This window comes from Mastomys coucha, unplaced genomic scaffold (genome assembly GCF_008632895.1).
Source record: "Mastomys coucha isolate ucsf_1 unplaced genomic scaffold, UCSF_Mcou_1 pScaffold19, whole genome shotgun sequence".
NCBI classification, from domain to species: domain Eukaryota; kingdom Metazoa; phylum Chordata; class Mammalia; order Rodentia; family Muridae; genus Mastomys; species Mastomys coucha.
In genome coordinates, this window is record NW_022196901.1 from 19,836,291 (window position 1) to 19,854,821 (window position 18,531).

The 18,531-nt window shown below is 50.0% G+C and overlaps 1 protein-coding gene and 2 long non-coding RNA genes across 7 annotated transcripts in view; 1 reads left to right on the plus strand and 2 right to left on the minus strand.

Annotated features, from left to right (window-relative positions):
- The window catches only part of Prkag2 (protein kinase AMP-activated non-catalytic subunit gamma 2), a 254,264-nt gene extending 243,738 nt beyond the window's left edge, over positions 1-10,526 (minus strand). Inside the window, exon 1 of one of the 3 annotated variants that reach the window (XM_031380198.1) lies at positions 9,873-10,526. In XM_031380198.1, the coding sequence (XP_031236058.1) occupies positions 9,873-9,986 (114 nt within the window). In that variant the 5' untranslated portion in view covers positions 9,987-10,526. Of the gene's footprint in view, positions 1-2,922; positions 3,478-9,872 lie in introns of those variants that run through there. The other 2 variants (XM_031380197.1, XM_031380200.1) reach the window with 2 other exon arrangements.
- LOC116097569 lies at positions 10,257-12,116 on the plus strand. The gene is made up of 2 exons (XR_004121467.1): positions 10,257-10,364; positions 11,157-12,116. It is a non-coding gene; the product is annotated as an uncharacterized LOC116097569 (long non-coding RNA).
- A 5,223-nt stretch (positions 12,117-17,339) lies between these two features.
- LOC116097420 overlaps positions 17,340-18,531 on the minus strand; it is a 6,840-nt gene continuing 5,648 nt past the window's right edge. The window contains exons 4-5 of one of the 3 annotated variants that reach the window (XR_004121416.1): positions 18,224-18,440; positions 17,340-17,988 (exon numbers count right to left, since the gene is read on the minus strand). This is a non-coding gene — a long non-coding RNA (uncharacterized LOC116097420). Of the gene's footprint in view, positions 17,989-18,189; positions 18,441-18,531 lie in introns of those variants that run through there. The other 2 variants (XR_004121417.1, XR_004121415.1) reach the window with 2 other exon arrangements.

Here is an 18,531-nt window from a genome sequence, read left to right on the forward strand (position 1 = left end):
TCTCTCTCTCTCTCTCTCTCTCTCTCTCTGTGTGTGTGTGTGTGTGTGTGTGTGTGCGCACACACACACGCTCATGTGCATGTACCTATGTTCTTGTGTGTACAGCTGCGTGTATGTGTACATGGAGGGGTCAGGAGTCACACTTGAGTGTCTCCTTAGTTGTCTTCACTGATCTATCTGCCTCAGGGATTTAACTCAGTCAGGTCTGAGTTGTCACCACAGGCACTTTACCAACTGAGCCACTTGGATTTTTCATAAGATTAATAAATAAACATGGATCCACTCAGATTTTGAAAAATTAGTTCCTAAAGACAGCTAAACATTTTTATTCTCAAAAGCCATCTTGATTTTGTGCATTCTGCATTCCAGCTGGCCTGGACACCTCCGTACCCCTGCCCCCAGACACCAGGCTCCTGACATGAGGCCTCAGCTCCATAATTCTGTGGCCATCAGTCACGTAGGGCAACGCCTCCAAGCCCCTGGTATTCTATCTGGACTCTACTCCCACAGTAACCTGGCAATAGCCAGGTAGGCCTGGCCTACTCTAAAAGGGGCTGCTTGGCCCTCCCCTCTCTCTTAAGCTCTAGCCTCTATCTTGCCTCCCTTGCTCCACCTCTCCAGGAGGCCATGGCCTGCCTCAACTCATCTACTCTCTCCCTCTCCCTCCCTCTCTCTGCCTCTACTACCCTAACCTCAGGCCCACCCTGAGAAAGTGGGGTATGGTTTCAGTCATCACAACTCTCTGTCATGACAATAAACGCCTTTAAACCATGGGCTGCCTCTTCTCTGGGATCCACTGTGCTGGATCAATGGAGCAGGTCTTCCTCTAAGGAGCCTCACCTAATCTCCGGCACCTAATCTCCTGCATGAGGCCTCTCAGCATTTCTGGCCACGGTTTCCACCAAGCCAAGCAACCTGTCCGAGCAAGACTAGGACACTCTTGTCCCTGCTAGAACCAGCCAGCCAGAGCTTTCCTCCTCCTACCCTTTCCCTTCAGCCCCAGGCGAGAGTCAGCCCTGTGGCCCCTACTCCATTCTCAGCTATTCCTTGGCATCCTTTGGCGTCGGTGGTGTCCAAGAACCTAATAACCTGTCATCCTCAGCCTCCATGCAGGCCCGGAGATCCCAAGCCAATTCCAGCAGGTTTGCAGGGACCTCAAACTGCACTTCCCCACCCCCAGAACAGGGTCCTGTGGCTTCTCACAGCCCAATGCCTGACCGGTGGCGTATGGGGTGCAAGCAGTCAAGCTTCCCGTCCGCCTCCATGAGCAGCCCTAGCCCTGTGGCTGGCCGCATGCGGGACGCCATTTTAACCCACATATCACCACAATCATCTGAGGCAGTGGTTTAGGAGGCACTTCCTCTGGACTGATCTGAGAATCCATACCTGTCATCTTTAAAGGGGTTTAGGGTCTAATTAAGGAGACTGGCGGACATATCAAAGAAAAGCAACTAGGCTCACAGAGGTGGCTGCTCATATCACCTAAGCTTTTCTCCTCTTCCCAGGGACCATGAATGCAAAGGCTCACCCTTCCTTTCTCTATTTAGAGGCAACTCCAAAAGGCATTCCACCTCCAGGATGTCCCCGGGGGGGTGGCTGGGACATTTGTGGACTGCTTCATAGCCTGCCTGTCCATCTTACTCAGCTTGCTCTCCTCTCCCACCACTGCAGGGCCGAAGCAGAGGTGCAGAATCATGGGTCAAGAAAAACTTTGAGGAAGGGAACTCAACTCACTGAAAGTTGTCATTAACATTTAGCAAAAAATGAAGACAAGTGTCCTTCTTGATGTGAAACTGGAGCCAGGAAGGCATGGGCAGTGAGACCACAGAACTCAGCCTTGGACCTTCCTGAGCACCAGTATTGGCATGACCACAAAAGACAGAGGACAACCCAAAATATCTCAGGCCAGCCTGCAGCCTGGGCTGTGCTCACCTCTGCCCCAACTGTTGCTCTGAGCTAGCACAAACCAGAACTGTCACTATTTGAAGCTGTCTACTGGCCTCTAATCAAGAAGCAGAGGATGTGTGTAGGCCAGGCAGTGGGCCTCACCTGTAGACTTGAGAAATCTTCTCTTCTCAACTTGGTTATAATAGAAGACCTGAGTTTGAGCCGCCGTTTACCACCAGCAAGCCACAGGACCATCCATGGTCATAGCAGTAGGCAGGCTGATCCAGAGAGAAGTTTCTGTTCTCCCTGGGATCCCAGGAAGTACCACAAGCCCTCTGGGCCACTCCTTTCCTCAGCAATCCAGGGGAAGGAAGGCCACCTGGCCATGTTCCTCCCTCACACTGTTTGGTGCCACTGTTCACTGCTGCTCTGTCGCACAGCTGAGAAGAGTTTATTACTTGCGCCCCGGGTCACTTAAGAAATCTCAAACTACATTTAACAAGCACGAATGGTATGGAGACAAATAACCTCTCTATCCTCCTGATCCTGGCTTCCCTCCTGGGCCAAAATATTACCTTGGACACTCATTCATCCTCGCTGATAGAAACAGGATGCTATCAAATGCCTACCCATGGGAGAACCGGCTCCCCTCACACCTTTCCTCAGACTACCCTGGATCCAGTGAAGACATGAGCAGCTGGAGAACCAATCTGAAACATTCTTACTTCTTAGACTCTGTGGTCCAGGGTGCATGGATGTCCACGGCACAGGGTACACACAAACACAAGGATGCCCATCCTTGGTGTCTCACTGGTTGCATGCCCTTGTAACCCGTGGTCCATCTATCCTTGCCTGGTGAGCGATGTGAACAACTGAGGTAGAAGTATAGTGTTATTCTCACCCAGCTCCCTGTCTTCTACTTCTGCCCAGACCTGGTCCCCCCGCTGGTAGAAACAGGTTGTGAGCACTGGAGAGTAGCCTTGTAATCAAGGCAGATACTTGAACCCTGGAGTCTTCTTCTACTCAAGGACTCACCGTCTGGCACTGGGCTAGCAAGCTGGCAGTCTGGAGCAGCTGATCTCTTCTTATCTTCCACAGTTGGTGGTCTTGTTCAGGTTCCCTGTGCTATGTGGATACCTTTCTGTTTTCTTTTAATAGCTCTCCTCCAATAACACCTAGAAAAAGGTGTTATAATTGCCAGTGTCCACTGAGGGCTAGCCAACCAGCTCTAGACTGACCAGAGAGAAGTGGGAACCCTCTGTCATTGCCTCGTCCTCAGCCCACACGTCACTTAGGGAACTTTACAAGCAGCTTGTCTCCTGGAAACCTTTCTGAAAAATGAATGGGCTCAGAGGTGCTGTATCTTGGCAGTTGTTTTCTCTCCCATTTCCCAAATCCTCCCCGTGATCCACACAGCTCCCCACCAGGGATGCTGCAGTTGGCACATTTGCTTTTGTGGGCACTCCGGACACTTGGGAAGCCTATCGAAGAGTCTAACCCCCCCAGAGCCGGGACTCTTGGCTTCTCCCATGTTTGTGTCCAGTTCCTTTAACCTAAAAGCACAAACTCAAACACCCAGAAAACACCCAGTCTGCCCATTTTTCCCTTAGTCACCCACCAGTCTCCAGAGTCAGCATCTTTGGAATGTGGCACACAAGCTAATAAAGAAGCGCTGAGCATGGAGGTTAGAACAGGCTTTCACTTGCTTGGTTAATCAGCTGTGACCTCATTCAGAGATCAGTAGAGGAGCCACGTGAAAGGTGAAAGGGGTGTCATGTCCTTTGGGCTAAACCACAGGGAACTCTCAGAGAACTCTCACCTGTGGTGCGTCTATGTAGTCAGAGCAGAGGAAATGGTTAAACTTTAGCTGGCTGTGCATGCCCCACAAGCGGGTAAGCACCTCCAGTTAGCCTGTTTGCCCATTCAAATCGTACTCATCTCTTCCTCTACTTTGAAAATAAGTAAATCTCCATCCTTCACTTCCTGTTGACAGGATGCCTTCTCTGCCAAATCATGGCTTGCCACAGACCAATGGGATCGCATCTGGGGTGCAGGCTCTTGCCAGGGCCCTGGTGTTTTGGTGTTCTCTCTAGCTGGGCAGTGAAGTTGTTGATGAATGTTCAACAGAGACCGATTTGCTCTCAGTAGCCCCGGACTCCTGCCTGCTTTTCTGACCGGCAGGATGCTGTGCTCACTGTGGGAAGCCCTTCTAGTGCTCCTGAGGCATGGAAGCCTTAGGGAAGGGTGGTCTTATCAAGGCCTCTCCTTGTGCCAGGAGGGTAAGGAGGAGGGATGCCAGAGGGTGAGGATGGAAATTTTAGAAAGAGAGAAATGTCCTGCTAGACATGTAGATGAAGAGCTAGCTACACATTTGCTGCCCGGTAGTGTGGCTGCCGCTCTTTTCAAGTCTGTGCTCTGGATCCTGTGCCAGGTAGGCGGTGCAGAAACAGCAGCTCAATGACCTACACAATCCATAGCCCGAGAAGCCAAAAGTCCTAGTCCACAGAACCTGTGTATGTGACCTTGTTTGAAATAGGGTCATTAGGGTGGACCCTAATCCTCTATGACTAACATTCTTTTAGGAGAAAGACAGGTTAGCACAGCCACCCCGAGGGGAAAGGCCACGTAAGACAGAGGCAGTGTTGGAGCGATACTGCCACAAACCAAGAGATGTGGGGCTACTAGGCAGTGCAAGCAACGGAGAGTCCCCCTCTGGCGACAGCACAGAGAATACGGTCCTGCTAACACCTTGACAGTGGACTTTTGGCCTCTAGGTGTAAAAGAGGTAGGTTCTGGTGGCTGCCTGGTTTGTGGGGCTGTATTACAACAGACCTAGAAACCCAATCCAATGGGGTCCCAGCCTGAGAGTCATTATAAAAACGTTACTTTCTCTGTTCCAATAGAGACATGTGTGAATGGGTATGAGGAGGTGGGGGAACAAGTGGGGTATATCCTAGCCTGGCCACAAGAGGCCCTTCTTTCTGCTGCTCCTCTGAACTAATCTGTCCACCATGGGACTCCTAGTATGGTGGGACTGGGTGAAACTTGCACGCATGGTGAAGGCTGTGGAGCAGACAGCCATCAGGGGAACAAGGGGCATTTCTACCTCCTCCCAGTTTTCACTCGGCTATTCTCTTCCTAAGGCCTGCTCTGGGTATACACTCTAGTCATTCTGTACCTAAGATCACGGAACATTAGCAAACACTAAGCTACAAAGATCCTGGGCTGCCCTTCTGCCTGGTCACTGGGGAGCTTCACACTGCTTAAGTTATGCCCAGCCTGTTGTGTAGCAGGCACAGTGCAAGGCCTGGGGACTTCACTGCCACAGATGTCTATGGCCCCTAACTCCCTACAAGGGTAACCATAGGCACCTGCTAGCCAATAGATTCTGCCACTGCTTTCTGCTTTCAAATATGGCAAACTGTGGAGACAGAGCAGCAGGCTTTGATAGCCTCCCTCTCTCTTTCTCTCTCTCTCTCTCTCTCTCTCTCTCTCTCTCTCTCTCTCTCTCTCTCTCTCTCTCTCTATTCTCTACATCTGCTGGAAAGTTCTCTCAGTCGGGGTTGATCTCTGGAGTCGGTTCATAACTCAGCTGCAGTGGGGGGGGGGGGTCACAACAGCTCATGTGCCCAGATATGGATGGCAATGTGGCTGGGTGTCTACCAGGCAGTTCAGGTGGCCTCAAATCTAGTGGTTTCTCCAGTCTGTTGGTCACAACAGAACTCAGGACATGGAGCCATAGACTGCTTGCAGACGAGAGGGCCACAGACCACAGTGGGAGGAACTTGAATACAGCTAATAAACCAATAACTAAATCTCTACATCTAACTAATATCTAATACACATTATAATTATATGATATACTGTTTAAATTATATGAATTTTAGTGTATATATACTATGTTATAGATATATTTATATATTATGTAATATATAACATATGTACATATGTAATATATGTACACACATGGACACATGTGTGTGTGTGTGTATGTGTGCACATGTGTGCATATATTACAAACAAGGCAGGACTACAGTCTCCATCTGCTTCCAGGGATGGATGGACAGTAAAACCTATAACAGGCAGAACCAATGACATGAGAACAGTAGAAATGAGAGCTAGATACCAACTCCTTTTAGACCTGGGAGACATGAACATCCTGTGAAGAACTTAATGAATAACAAAATTATGGGTCGTGTCTCAGAAACTGCGCGATAAGTAGGCTTAGACTGACACCTAGGACTTGATATTTTAAAAGCATATTAGGCAAGTCTATTATACCGAAACTGGTTCAAGAATCATACCTTGCATCAAAGAGCATGAACGAAATGTTCAAACCAGTCTCAGTCAAGGTCGAAGCTGAATGCCTCCCCCAGACTCCAGCTCAGGGTGCTTCAGTGGTGAAAGGGACAGAGCATGCTGTCATTTGATCCTCCAGCCCCATGCTCTGCAGAGTGTGGTCAGAGGGCCCTGAGGCCTCAAGCTGGGAAAGACCCCCCTGCTAGCCACACACAGCAGGTTGCAGGCACTGTCTTGAGCAATGGGCTCACTCGAGCCCAGTTGTGCCACCACGACCTTCCAACTGGCCAGCTGCTCTGGGCTCTATTTTTAGCCTGTCTCTAGTGACAGTGAAGAATGTCATGAGCTCCTCTCCCAAGAGAGCTGGGGACATGTGCATTGTCACCAGTGCCTACTAGGTCAAGAACCCAACCTCCCTGGCAGCTTCGATGTCACACGAGATCTCGCTCTGGTCCTTCTAGCTCTCCAACCACCTCCCCTCACTGAGGGGCCCTCAGGCTCTGCCCCCTGGAAGTGCTTCATCTTGCTGGCACGTCTGGCTACCTCTCCTGAGTTTTTGCTCCTTGTATTTTAATAGCTTTTCAGTTTAGACCCCGGAAGAAGGCTCTAAGACAAGAACTCAGGTCCTAGTGAATAGTTTAAGTTATTCAACAGCACTAGCAAAGGAGTAAGGAAGAAGACAGGCCATGAGGATATGCTAACAAGTGAAGCAACAGCCCCTGCTGGGTCCTCTGGGATGTTTCTGTGCAGATGCAGCAGAACTGCCTCCCTATGACACCTTACTTGGTGGAAGTCTGTCCTTCCTGCACTGCAGTGGCTCGGATGAGAAGGGCCTTCATGGGCTCAAATATCTAAATATCAAAAATTCCACAGTTAGTGAAACTACTCAGGAAAGATTAGGAGGTGACTTTATGGAGAAGATGTATCACTGGGGATAGGCTTTGAGGTTTCAAAATGCCATGCCATTCCCAGTTAGTGCCCCCACCCACTCTAGCCCTTGCCTCATTCATGTGGACCAGATACAAGGTTTCAGCTACTGTTTCAGAGCCAGCTAACCAACACAGGGTCTATCCCAGTACTCCAGGTGCCCCCACATTCAGCTGAACCAGCTGCCAAAGCTGGGCAGAATCTTTCAGACAGGGAGAAAGACACAAGTCCAAAGCTGCCCACAAGGCTATGGAAGACTTGGGTCAGACATAAGAGACAGGACCTTTGCTGCAGCTCCTCTGTCTCTGAGAGCAATTCCTGAGTTTTGTTGGCCTGGAATTAACTCACTAAGGAGAACTTACAGAATTCTCTCTGCCTCTGATTCCAGAGTACCGGGTTGAAAGTACCAGATACCTCTGTGCCTGGCCAGGGCCTGGCCTTCAAGCCAGGGTTGTCTGAGGAAACAAGGATAGCCAGTTAAACAGGGGTCTGCATAGCAATAGACCAGTTTTAGTGTGAATGTATTCCAAACAGAACATGGGACATACTTAAGAAAGAAAATTGTACGTTGTTTGGAGTCCAGTTCCTTCCAAGTCCTGCTCCTCTGGTCTGAGAACATTGCCTTCCCTCCATGAGACCCAGAAGCACCATCTCCCTCTGCATTTGAAGTGGCTCTGCCCTGGTCATCATTCTGGTCCCCACATGCAGCTGTTGTGGAGCTGACCTGCCTGTCAGCTTATGTCCTGGGCTTGGCTCTTAAGCACTGAACCTTAAGTGCCCATTTTCACAGCCTCCCCTGGCACAGTGATCAATAGGTCACCAGTAGCGGGCAGATGCTAGGAGCCTCTGCTCACACCAACAAACACATGCATGAGAGAACAAGAACACAGGCACAGGTCACTCGGTGAACAGCTGGGTGGCAGTGGAGTGAAAACTGCTTTCAGTGAAGGCCTGGGTACACCAAGAACATGCTCGAGTGTCCCAGCTTGGACGCTGGTCTTCAGCATGCACAGAGTGGACCGTCAATCCCTTAGCTGCTGCTGGACCTTGTCCTATACAGTCTCATACGTTACCACTGGGAGGCAAGCACATGGGTGGGGGTCAGCTGCTCCATTTGGCTTCCACTCTCTGTGGCTTGTTCAGTGGGCACTATTTTCTCTCCCCCACCATCCCATTTTTTCTCCTCACCCTGCTGCCATTTGTTTGTTTGTTTATTTGTTGACATTGAGATCTATTTGTTATGTAGCCCAGACTAGTCTTAAATTTAAAGCAGTCACCATGCCTCAACCTCCTAAGTGCCGAGATCTCTTCCTTGCACTGACACGCATGTGGGATAACCGTATGCATGTACAGCATTTCACACTGTAAGGAGCAGTTCCATTTACTACTTTATTTCAACCTCCCCACAAGGCGGACAAATCGGCACCATTTTTTGAGAGAAACAAGACAAGCTCAGTGGTTAAAGGGCCAGCTCTGTTAAACAGATCTTAGCAGCAATGTCTACCTTTCTATTTAGTTTTAAAATGTCTTGCATAGGCAATGTAATAAGTATTTTCTCAAATAAAATCCATATCCCTATATGTTTAGGTCACCATAGGACTCATGACTTGTCCAGACGCCCAACTTTAAATTGCTCCCCAAAGTACCTCCACTAGCTGTGTGGGGCCCCAAGCCCCACGACTCCACTCAGTACCACATTCCTGGACTGGAATTAAAAGAAGATAGGGTCCCCGCATCTAAAAGGGCGGGCTTGGGGCAAGCAATAGGAAAAACCTACTACTCCTCATTCTTCAGGGTAGAGCTGGTAAGCCGGCTCTGCCCATGCTGTGACAGGGATCAGTGTAGACGCCATCAGGTATCACTGGCAGGAGGTGGGGCTCACTGAGCTGTCCCACACTGCTTAGCATGTGCATTTGCAAAAAAACTTTGCTTGCTTGGTCACTGCCAGGATGTGGCCAAGTGCGTTTTCCCTTTGGGTAAAGCTAAAGGCTGGGGTACAGCTCCTGCGACTTGATCCCCCTCTACAGAGAGGAGAACAAGTGCCCTTGGGCTAGGGCAGGCCAGACTGATGCTCAGCACTGAGCAAGCACTGAGCAAGCTATTCTGCATGTTTAAATCAATGTCACCGAAGTCGAACCAAGGTGGCAAGGTGATCTGGGCTGAAGTTAGCAATAGCCCTATATAATACCATGAGGACACCTCAAACCCCCAAATTCCACGAGGCCCAAAGTGTTCCTGGAACCAAACCAAGTGAATCACTGCAAGGGATTCACATATACCTTGAGGAAATTGGTGTGGAGGGAGAGCCATTTGGGGGTGTTGCCTCACCGTGGCCCCCGCGATATTCCCACCCACCACTCCTTTCCTCGGCCCTCAGCGGTGGCGCGCAGCTCCTCCACTCACACTTCCCCGCACTTCACAAGGTCCTTTTTCAACAAAACAACACAACTCACCACCCCCCTCCTCAGCACCGGCCGGATCCCGGGCTACGCCCAGTCCGCCACCAGGCTTTGCGCACCCGGGAGCGCGCTTCACGTACTCGCTTCCCAGCAGACACCCCTGCCTCTGTCCCAGACAATCCCATAGCTCCACTAGAGTATGGACCGAGATCCATCTCGGGCTCTGAGGCCCAGCTTGGGCTCTGCCCCTCCCCCTCCCCAGCCTCCCGAAGGGACAGGAGGGACAGGACGGCGCGCGGGGTGTCCCTTGTTAACCGCCTAGGCGCCGCCGGAGTCTGGAGCTCCAGGGACGGGACTCACCGGAATGTGCACTCGCAATGACCGCCTCTTCAGGCTAGGGTTCTTTTTGCCACCGCTCCCGCCAGGGCTGGAAACCTCTTTCTTTTTCTTGGTGTCCATGGCTGCGCTTCCCATAACTTTAGCTACAAGTTAATTCCGGTGCCTCGTCCCCGGGGTTCGGTCCCCTCGCTGCCTCCCAGGGCTGCTGCCGTTACACTGGAGCCACGCGCTTTTTATGACTGCCCTCCCACCCTGAAAACACCTCGTGGGGACTTCCGCGGCGAGGGCGGGTGGCGCAGGTACCACGCGGAGCTCCACCCGAGGGGTTGACGGTCAGCTGAACGCCGGGTTGGAGCGTCCTCTTTCTCCTACGGAATGGTCGGGTGCAGTCTCGGCCCGTGCTGGTTTTGGTTACGCGTGGCACAAGTCTCGTGCTGGGTGATAAAGTTTTCCTCCTTCTGCAAAGCGAAGCAACATTTCCCACCTCTCGGCTCCTCCCACAGATTCCCAGAGGTAATCGGTCAGGCAGGTGCAATTAGCAACAGCAATTTGAAAAACAGCCTTCGCGGGTCTGTGCCTGGATGGAAACGGTGGCCAGAGACACTTAGTAGAGAAATGCATAACCCTGGGCCGCACAATAAAGCGGCAGGGAGCCTGGGACCCGGAGGGCCTCCTCTTTGGGCGAGAGGGAGGGCAGAGGGGGAAGAGGAGGTGCAAAGGCGAAGACTCGTCGCAATTGGGCTGGCGCGTGGCCGCAGGAATAAAGTGTGGCGGCGGCCGGCCCGGTTCTGCAGGCCGAAGGGCGCGCCTCAGCCCCTAAGGGAGAATAGGGCAGGGCGCCCGCCCCGGGCAGCCTCCGAGCCTTGTCCCCCGGGATCCGCGGGACTGTAGGGGCCGGGCCTGGCACCAACCCAGGCTCCGGGAGCGCTGGGCGGTGGCAGGCGGCGCGCGCGTTGAACAGGAAGTGCGCGACGTGCGGCGCCACTGTCCCACTCCACGCCGCCCACGCTGCCCCCGGGTGGTCGCCGTGCACTCTCTGTCTCAAGGTAGGCCAGCTTCGGGCTCGCCAGGAGCTGATTCTGATCCATCTGGTTTTGCAGTGTCTCTCTTTAGGTCCAACCCCCGGAAACACACACCCGCAACCCGACCACGCCACGATTGAAACCCGGGGTCTAAGTGGCTCGGGTGGCCGCCACTCGTTTCGCGCAACGCCGCCGCCCTGCGGCGTGGGGACCCCCATTCCTGTCCAGAGCGGCCTGTGGCGTGATGAGTGCAGGCTTTTCTCCACAACTTGGTTCTTTTCAGATTCATCAAAGATTGCGCAACAAACCTTGATCTTCGGCAAAGGCGCTCTGGTCTCAGTAAAGGCTGAAGTCCTAAGACCACGGGAGGAAATGGGTGCGCTGGAGCCTGAAACCAGGGCGAACAGGACACGTGCTCCCAGATCTTCAGAGCTACTGGCTGCAGATCTGGTACTGCGGGCCACTCAGGGCCCTGGCGTTCCTCCCAGGCAGCACGACCTTGGCTTCTGGTCTGAGTGAGGGGCTTGTTTCCTCTCCTGCTCAGATTTGAAGACCGGATAACCCCGATGATCACTCCAGCTCTCTGAAGCGAACACCAGCCCACCTGCTCCCTGTAAACAGTAATATACTGACACACCTATAGAATAACCGCGATGGGGGTCCCTTTGACAGACATGTCGAGGAGGTGGGTATGGAAGTGGTCTTTACTCCTCTTTCTGCCCCTCTTTTTGCTCTCCCACCGTAGAGAGTGTGGTTGCCACTTTAAGGCCATGATTTAGTTAAAGGACCTGCCTGTCCCATGAGAGACAACCTTCGTTCTGCTGTCTCCTGGGTTTTCACGTTACAGCCTAGTCCCTGCAAATTAGGTGAAGCCTTACAGTTGTGGGGGTTAGGGGTGGTTCCCTGGTTCATCAGGTAGGTTTGTATACATCCTGCTACCGCACTTTCAAACCAAGAATGAAGTACACCTCCTCCCCAGAGTCCCCCAGCCAGGATCCTTAAGTAATCCCTTCTGGAAGTTTCCTCTGAAGGATCAAACTCAAGCAGTTGTCTTACCCGGTGTCGCCACCCTCCTCCCCAACCTGGCTCCTCACTAAAGGATTCCTGGGACCCCAAAAGACATCATTCTACTGAGGGTTCAGATTGCAGAAGTCTTCGAATCAGAAGTGAGGGGTTCAGAGGGATTCAATACCAATGTCCAAGAAGGCCACCCTCAGCCACTAATAAAAAAATCACTCCAGGATTGTCAAGTGTTCTCTCTGTAGCTTGAAATGTTCATCTCTTCATGATAGTGTGCCAGGATGCATAAATGGTACCACGTGATGAGAAAGAAGTGACTTTGAAAGAAGTGGCCATCAGAAGAGACCAAGCAGACAGAGGGGAAGACTCTGAGGGGGAAACACATGTTCTATCACCACCTTCCCTTGGGTTGTGTGTGTGTGTGTGTGTGTGTGTGTGTGTGTGTGTGTGTATGTGTCTGTGTGTGTATGTGTGTGTGTGCGCGCGCGCGAGTGTGTGTGTGTGTGCATGCGTGCGCGAGCATTTGCCTGTGGTAGCTTGTGAATACCAGAGGCTCAGAGGCTGACTTTAGGATATCCTCTTTAATCCTCTCTAAACCTTTTTGTTGTTAGTTAGTTAGTTAGTTAGTTAGTTAGTTAGTTAGTTAGTTTGGGGGTGGTTTGGTTTGGTTTTTCAAGACAGAGTTTTTCTGTGTAGCCCTGGCTGTCCTGGACACTCAAAGACTGGCCTGTCTCTGCCTTTCAAGTGCTGGGATTAAAGGATTTAAATCTCTTGATTTTATCTTTTGGAGTGCAGACTTTGGGGCCTTGGAATCCTAAATCTAAATATTGGGACTTGAGATGGCTCAGTGTATAGAAGTACTTGCAAGCATGCTTGACTTCCTGAGTTAAATCCTCAGAACCCAGGTGAGTGGCTATATGCAGCAATGTGCATCTGTGATCCCAGCACCCCTGTCGGCCAGTAAACAGGGCACCAGCAGTAGTGAGAGAGACCCTGCTTCAAAAAAATCAAGGTGAAAGGAGAGGACCGACTCCTGAAACATGAGGGCTGTGGCACATGCCTACCTGTATACACAGACAGACAGACAGACCGACAGACAGACAGACGGACAGATAGACACACATACACACATACACACACACACACACACACACACACACACACACACACACACCTTTTAAGAGTACTTACTGCTCTTATAGAAGACCCAGATTCAGTTCCCAGCACCACATCCCAATCAAGAAACAAAATGCCAAGAGTGTAAGAGGTAAGATAAAGTTGATACAATGGTACATGTCTGGCCTTCAGCTACTGGGGAACTGGGTTAAGCTCACTAGTTCAAGACCAACCTAGGAAACTGAGGAGAGGTAGGGAGGGAGGGGAAGAGTGGAGAAGGGAGAAGAGAAGAAAGGAGGGAAGAGATTTTTTTCCTAGAGCTTAGGAAAGGAACATTAATAGTCTAATTTTACTTAGTCTAACTTCTCCCACTCTGTATTATTTTTTCATGTTGCCTATGAATATCCACTTTAGATGACAGTGACTTTTTAAAATTTACATCACGGGTCACCTTTGTGAATCACCAAGAACATAGATGCCCTCATGGATTAGAAATTCACATCTGCTTTGTTCCCTGGGTGAGTATAAATTAGAAGGCATCTTAGTGATCTATAGATGATTGGGTTTGGTGACATCCTATACTTGCTGCCACTAGAAACCATGTTGGAAACTGGACGGTTAATAAGTGCCCCCTCTCTCTCTCTCTGTGTGTGTGTGTGTGTGTGTGTGTGTAGTCTGTGTGTATGCATGGTTAGGATAGTAAGCCTGTGCCAGCACACCACCTACACCATTACCCTACCTCAGGAACCAGCGTTTTGATCATGGCCGACATGCCCAGCACTGTGGTAGACTTCATGTTAATGATCTAATGTTTAACAAAGTCTTCTGAAAGAACTGTTTCAAGCACTTTGCAGACCAAGGTGGCCAAAACCTGGCTGCTGGTTCCTGTTTTGTGATCATTTAACATCTGTTGGTTGTCATTGCTGTGTCCTTTGGGACAACAGAAAAAGAAGGTGTCCTCTTCTATTTTAAAACCTTTATACATGCACACACAAAACAAAAACCATCTTTACACCAGATTACAAAACTCTAGGAAATGTCTCTAGGGTGACCTTGAGCAAACTGCTTAAAACATCTCAGCTGCCATGTTCTCCTGGCCTGTGACACAGTTGGTGAGGACACTTGCCTGTGTGTTTAGAACACAGTGATTTGACTTTGTGCAAAAGGCAGTCCTTGGAGACTGAAGTAACTCAGGGCTTCTGCGAATGCTGTGACAACTTCCTGCTCACCCTACTAGGGTGTCATTATCTAATGTCAGCCAAGATGGGGATACTCCTCTATCCACTTTAAGCATGGGAGTTGGTGGCGTAATCTCACTATGGCTTCTGCTCTCAGAATCAAAGGGAGGTGGTGAGCCTCTATGGACATGAAGGAAGGGCCCAGGAGGAGTAGAAACTCTGCCTTGGAGCAGTCTGTCTCTTGAATGCTCCTCTGAGCCTGCTTTATTTTCCAGGGAACCTGTGCCAGCCACCTCCACTCTGCACACCAGACTTCCCTTCATCACAAAGTCAGTTAGCCATGAGGGATCCCAACAGGGAAATCCAGAAGACCTGAGTTAAGGTAAAGGTGAACTCTGTAGCCATGTCCCATCTTCTCTTCAGAGAACAGCCAGGATGCTGACAGCTCAGTGTCTAAGTCCACACTCAGCACTTCTCCAGTGACAGAGTCAGCAAGTAGGGCTCATGTGGCCTGAAATGTGTCTGTCTGCTAAATGGAAGCAGAGATTATCCTAGCAATTATACCCCAAAGAAGGGCGTCCATCCGTTCTTCCGTCATGTTGCCAACACTAGCTGGGAACTAAGAGCCAGTCCCCAGCAGCTGCCTGGAGGATTGCTGCTCAGGATGAGATGTTCTGGTTTAGGTTGGTTTGTTTCTTTCTCTTTTCTTTCTTTGGGGGTGCATGTCACAGCATGAGTGTAAAGACCAGAGGATGACTTTATAGAGTCAGTTCCCTCCTTCCACCTTTGCATGGGTTCCCAAGACTGGACTCATGTCAGCCAATGTGGCACAAATCCCACTGAGCTATCTCACTGGCCCCTTCTAGTGCTCCATCCTTGCCTCCCATCAGGCAGAAAGGCTTGGACTCAGGTATTTAAATCTGTGTTCATCCTCTATTTAGCTGTGGGCTTTGAGTATGCAGTAAGTAGAGAGATGGACCCTGAGAATTTGTGATTCTCACTGTTCCCTGAATATGGTTCATGACTGATTTCTGACCTCTCATTCACCTGCCTGGTAGTACATGGTGAAATAATACATATTAATCACGATAATTTCCTCTGCAAATAAAGTTGCCTTGGTAATTAACCTGGGTGGGTTGAAGTTCCTATACTGTCATACAAATCTCACCCATCTTCTAAAATATGTCAGCAGCTCTGGCATCCAGGCATGGGCTCTAGAACTTTTCTATGAGTCTAGTCTTTTCAATGAGACTCCAAGGGGAAAAATGAATTCACATGCTGTCACTGTCCTTGGTGTGGGAGGCATGAGGTGAATGGAATGACTGTGAACAGGACTTAGAACCCTCAACCTCCAAGCCTCACAGGAAAGGACAAACCTTCTGGGCCCTCAGAGGGAGAATGTTCCTCCAAGAAGGGCTGGACCGAACCCTGAGCCCAACCCATACACAAGCTTGCCAGAGCCCAGGCCTGCCCTCATCCCTTAGTACTTTACACCATAATCAATCAGTATCCATTTGCCAGGCAGACAGATCCCACAGGGTTACTCAGGCCAAGGACTCTTGGGGTATAGGGCACCTCAAGGACTTGGTGGGTATTGACAAATCTCCTTATGCCATGTGGGTCAAAAGCTGTATTGTGAAATGTTCCTAAATAAAACTGGAGAATCTTGTGAGGTCTTGGGAGAGATTGAAGAGGAACTTTCCAAGCACTGGGCTTGGATGAGGTTCCTGTAAGTATCAGCCACACCCACAAGGCCACAGACCTTTCTACCAAAGGCCTTATTGTTTTCTAGTCTGGTCTATCACAGCCTTTTACCTTCTAGATTAAAAAAAAAAAAAAAGCATAACTGTTAACATTTCTTCTAGGCTCTGCCCACAGTTACCTGGCAAGAGCCAGGTATGCCTGACTCACTATAGAAGGGGCAGCTTGCCTCCTCCTCACTATTTTACCCTCTTACTCTCTTCCCCCTCTGTCTCTTCTATCTCCTCCCCCTTTCCACATGTTCATGGCCAGCCTTTACTTCTCTTCTCTCCCCACCCCTATTTGCCTTTCTCTGTCTCTACTACCCTCTCAACTCCTTCCCCATGACCTAAATAAACTCTATTCCATACTATATCAGTGGTATGGCTGGTACCTCAGAGGGGAGGGGTGCCTCAGCATGGGCCTGCAGAGGCACCTCCTACACACACACACACACACACACACACACACACACACACACACATCATACCGTGCCTCTATCAAATATATCCCTCCCCTCTCTTTTCTTTTCTTTTCTTTTTTTTTCTTTTTATAAAACACAATAATAATGATAAAGTCTGGCTCACTTGTACGCACGGACATTTTCTTCTCACTATGGGACTTGTTCATCCATGACTCAAGGGCTTCCTAGAATTTTAGGTGGATGGGTAAAGATGCTCTGGCTGGGGGAGGGGTGTGTGTGTGTGTGTGTGTGTGTGTGTGTGTGTGTGATTACAGGGTTCACTGCCAACACACAGTGCAAGCAAAGGGATAGTGGCCTCAATGTGGGTAGCCCTGAGCCCGGGAATGGTGACTTGTGTACTTGGCAAGTCACATAATGGGAAAAGCCGTTAAAAACAAAAACAAAAAACAACAACAAACAAAACATAAAAAAAATCCAAAACAAAACAAACAAAAAACAAAAAACCTGGCAACATCAAAATGTTTCAAATTGTAATGAGCAAAACTGAATTCAAAACTCAAATGCAGAATGAACTGGAACTCTTTCTGGTGGCACTCACCTGTATCGCATAGCCCCACAGCACTGTCTGGTTCTGGCCTCGGTGCTCTGGTGAGCACGGTGTGAATCCAGCTATGCAGGGCCACCTAAGCTGTGTGAGACGGCTCAGTGCAGATTCAAGACTATGGAACCTACAGTGTCTTTACTGTGCATGACTTCTTCCTACAGGACTCTGCGTGTTTTCCTACCGCCATTCTTCAGTATGCAGTACATTAGTGTGCGTCTATACTGTACTGTGTTTGATCTTTTCAACGGCTGTTTGTTTGAGTCACAGACTTGAGGTTTAGAAAAATTCACTAACTGAGTTTTGGCTTGGGATGGGGACAGAATTTCTAACAATTTTTCTAAACATCCTCCTGGTATTTTACACTAAATATTTACGTACAGGAAGCAATGTTCTCAGCATTTATTATACGACCAACACATCAGTTAGCCCTGGAAAGTTAAAGGAAGAACTTCTCAGAGACTCTGTAGGAACCTCATCCTTGGAAAAGTTAAATGGTCACTTAACATTTCTATGGAATTGTGTCCAGACCACTCCTAGGGAGCTGAGGGGTGTGTCCACAGTGTGGAGCTGCAGTTGACATCTAGACTTTCAGTGGACTTCCGTGTGGCCTCTGCTCAGCTCTATACCACGGTCTTTGGACTTGGCCAGAGGAAGACCATAGACGGGTCAGCAGACAGCAGTATGGGAGGAGGCCAGCAGAGGGGCTTCACCTCTAGGATTCGGGAGTTAGAACTTGGTGAGAGTATAGAGGAGATAGGAGATTGGCATGTGGGACCCTGAGGATGCTGGCTGCTTTCTGAGTGGGGTGAGATGATTGGGAAAGGCCAACCTGGTCCTGGAAAGCAGAGTGGTGTGTAAGCACAAGCGTGGCTTCAGGAAACTCCCAGGCCATGGTGAAGGGAGGGTACCATGGTAGGTGCCTGTTCTAGAAGATTTGTTGAAGACAGCAGGACAGTGGGGAGAGCTCTGGCATTGTCATGCTGATGCCAAGATTCCAGAAAGGGCCCAGTAACAGTGATGTGGGAGATAGGCCCTGCAAGGAGGCAGATGCACCTTGTAAGCATGACAGGCCTAACATGGAAGCCATTCTGTCCATGTCCCCAAGTGCCCATCCCAGGCAGCTAGGGAGCCAGGCTCTTTCCTTTGTCTTCCTCAAAAGCCATACCACCTGTTGCCACAAGGACTTGCTCAGGAGAGAGGTGGCAAGAAAAACACTCATGGAGCACTCACTCACTGACAGCCTGCCATGTAAAAAGTGTATCACTCACTCTGTGTTGCTTATTACATGATATCTTCCAAAGCAATGCCCTACTGATAGGGATGGAGGTGCCGACCGACCATGCTGGAAAGTGGTGCACACTCCTCTTCACACAATATGGAGAAGCCTAAACTTAGTAGCAGGCAGGACAGGAGCTTAGTTCATTTTTGGAGGCTCTTGGCAGCACCCTCACCAGCACAGGCCACTTCCAGCTTGACATCCACCTGCTAAGAGAAAGATCACAACTCCTGCTTCCAGCATGCACTTCCCACCCCACCCCATCTCGTTCACTTCCCACCCCACCCCATCTCGTTCACT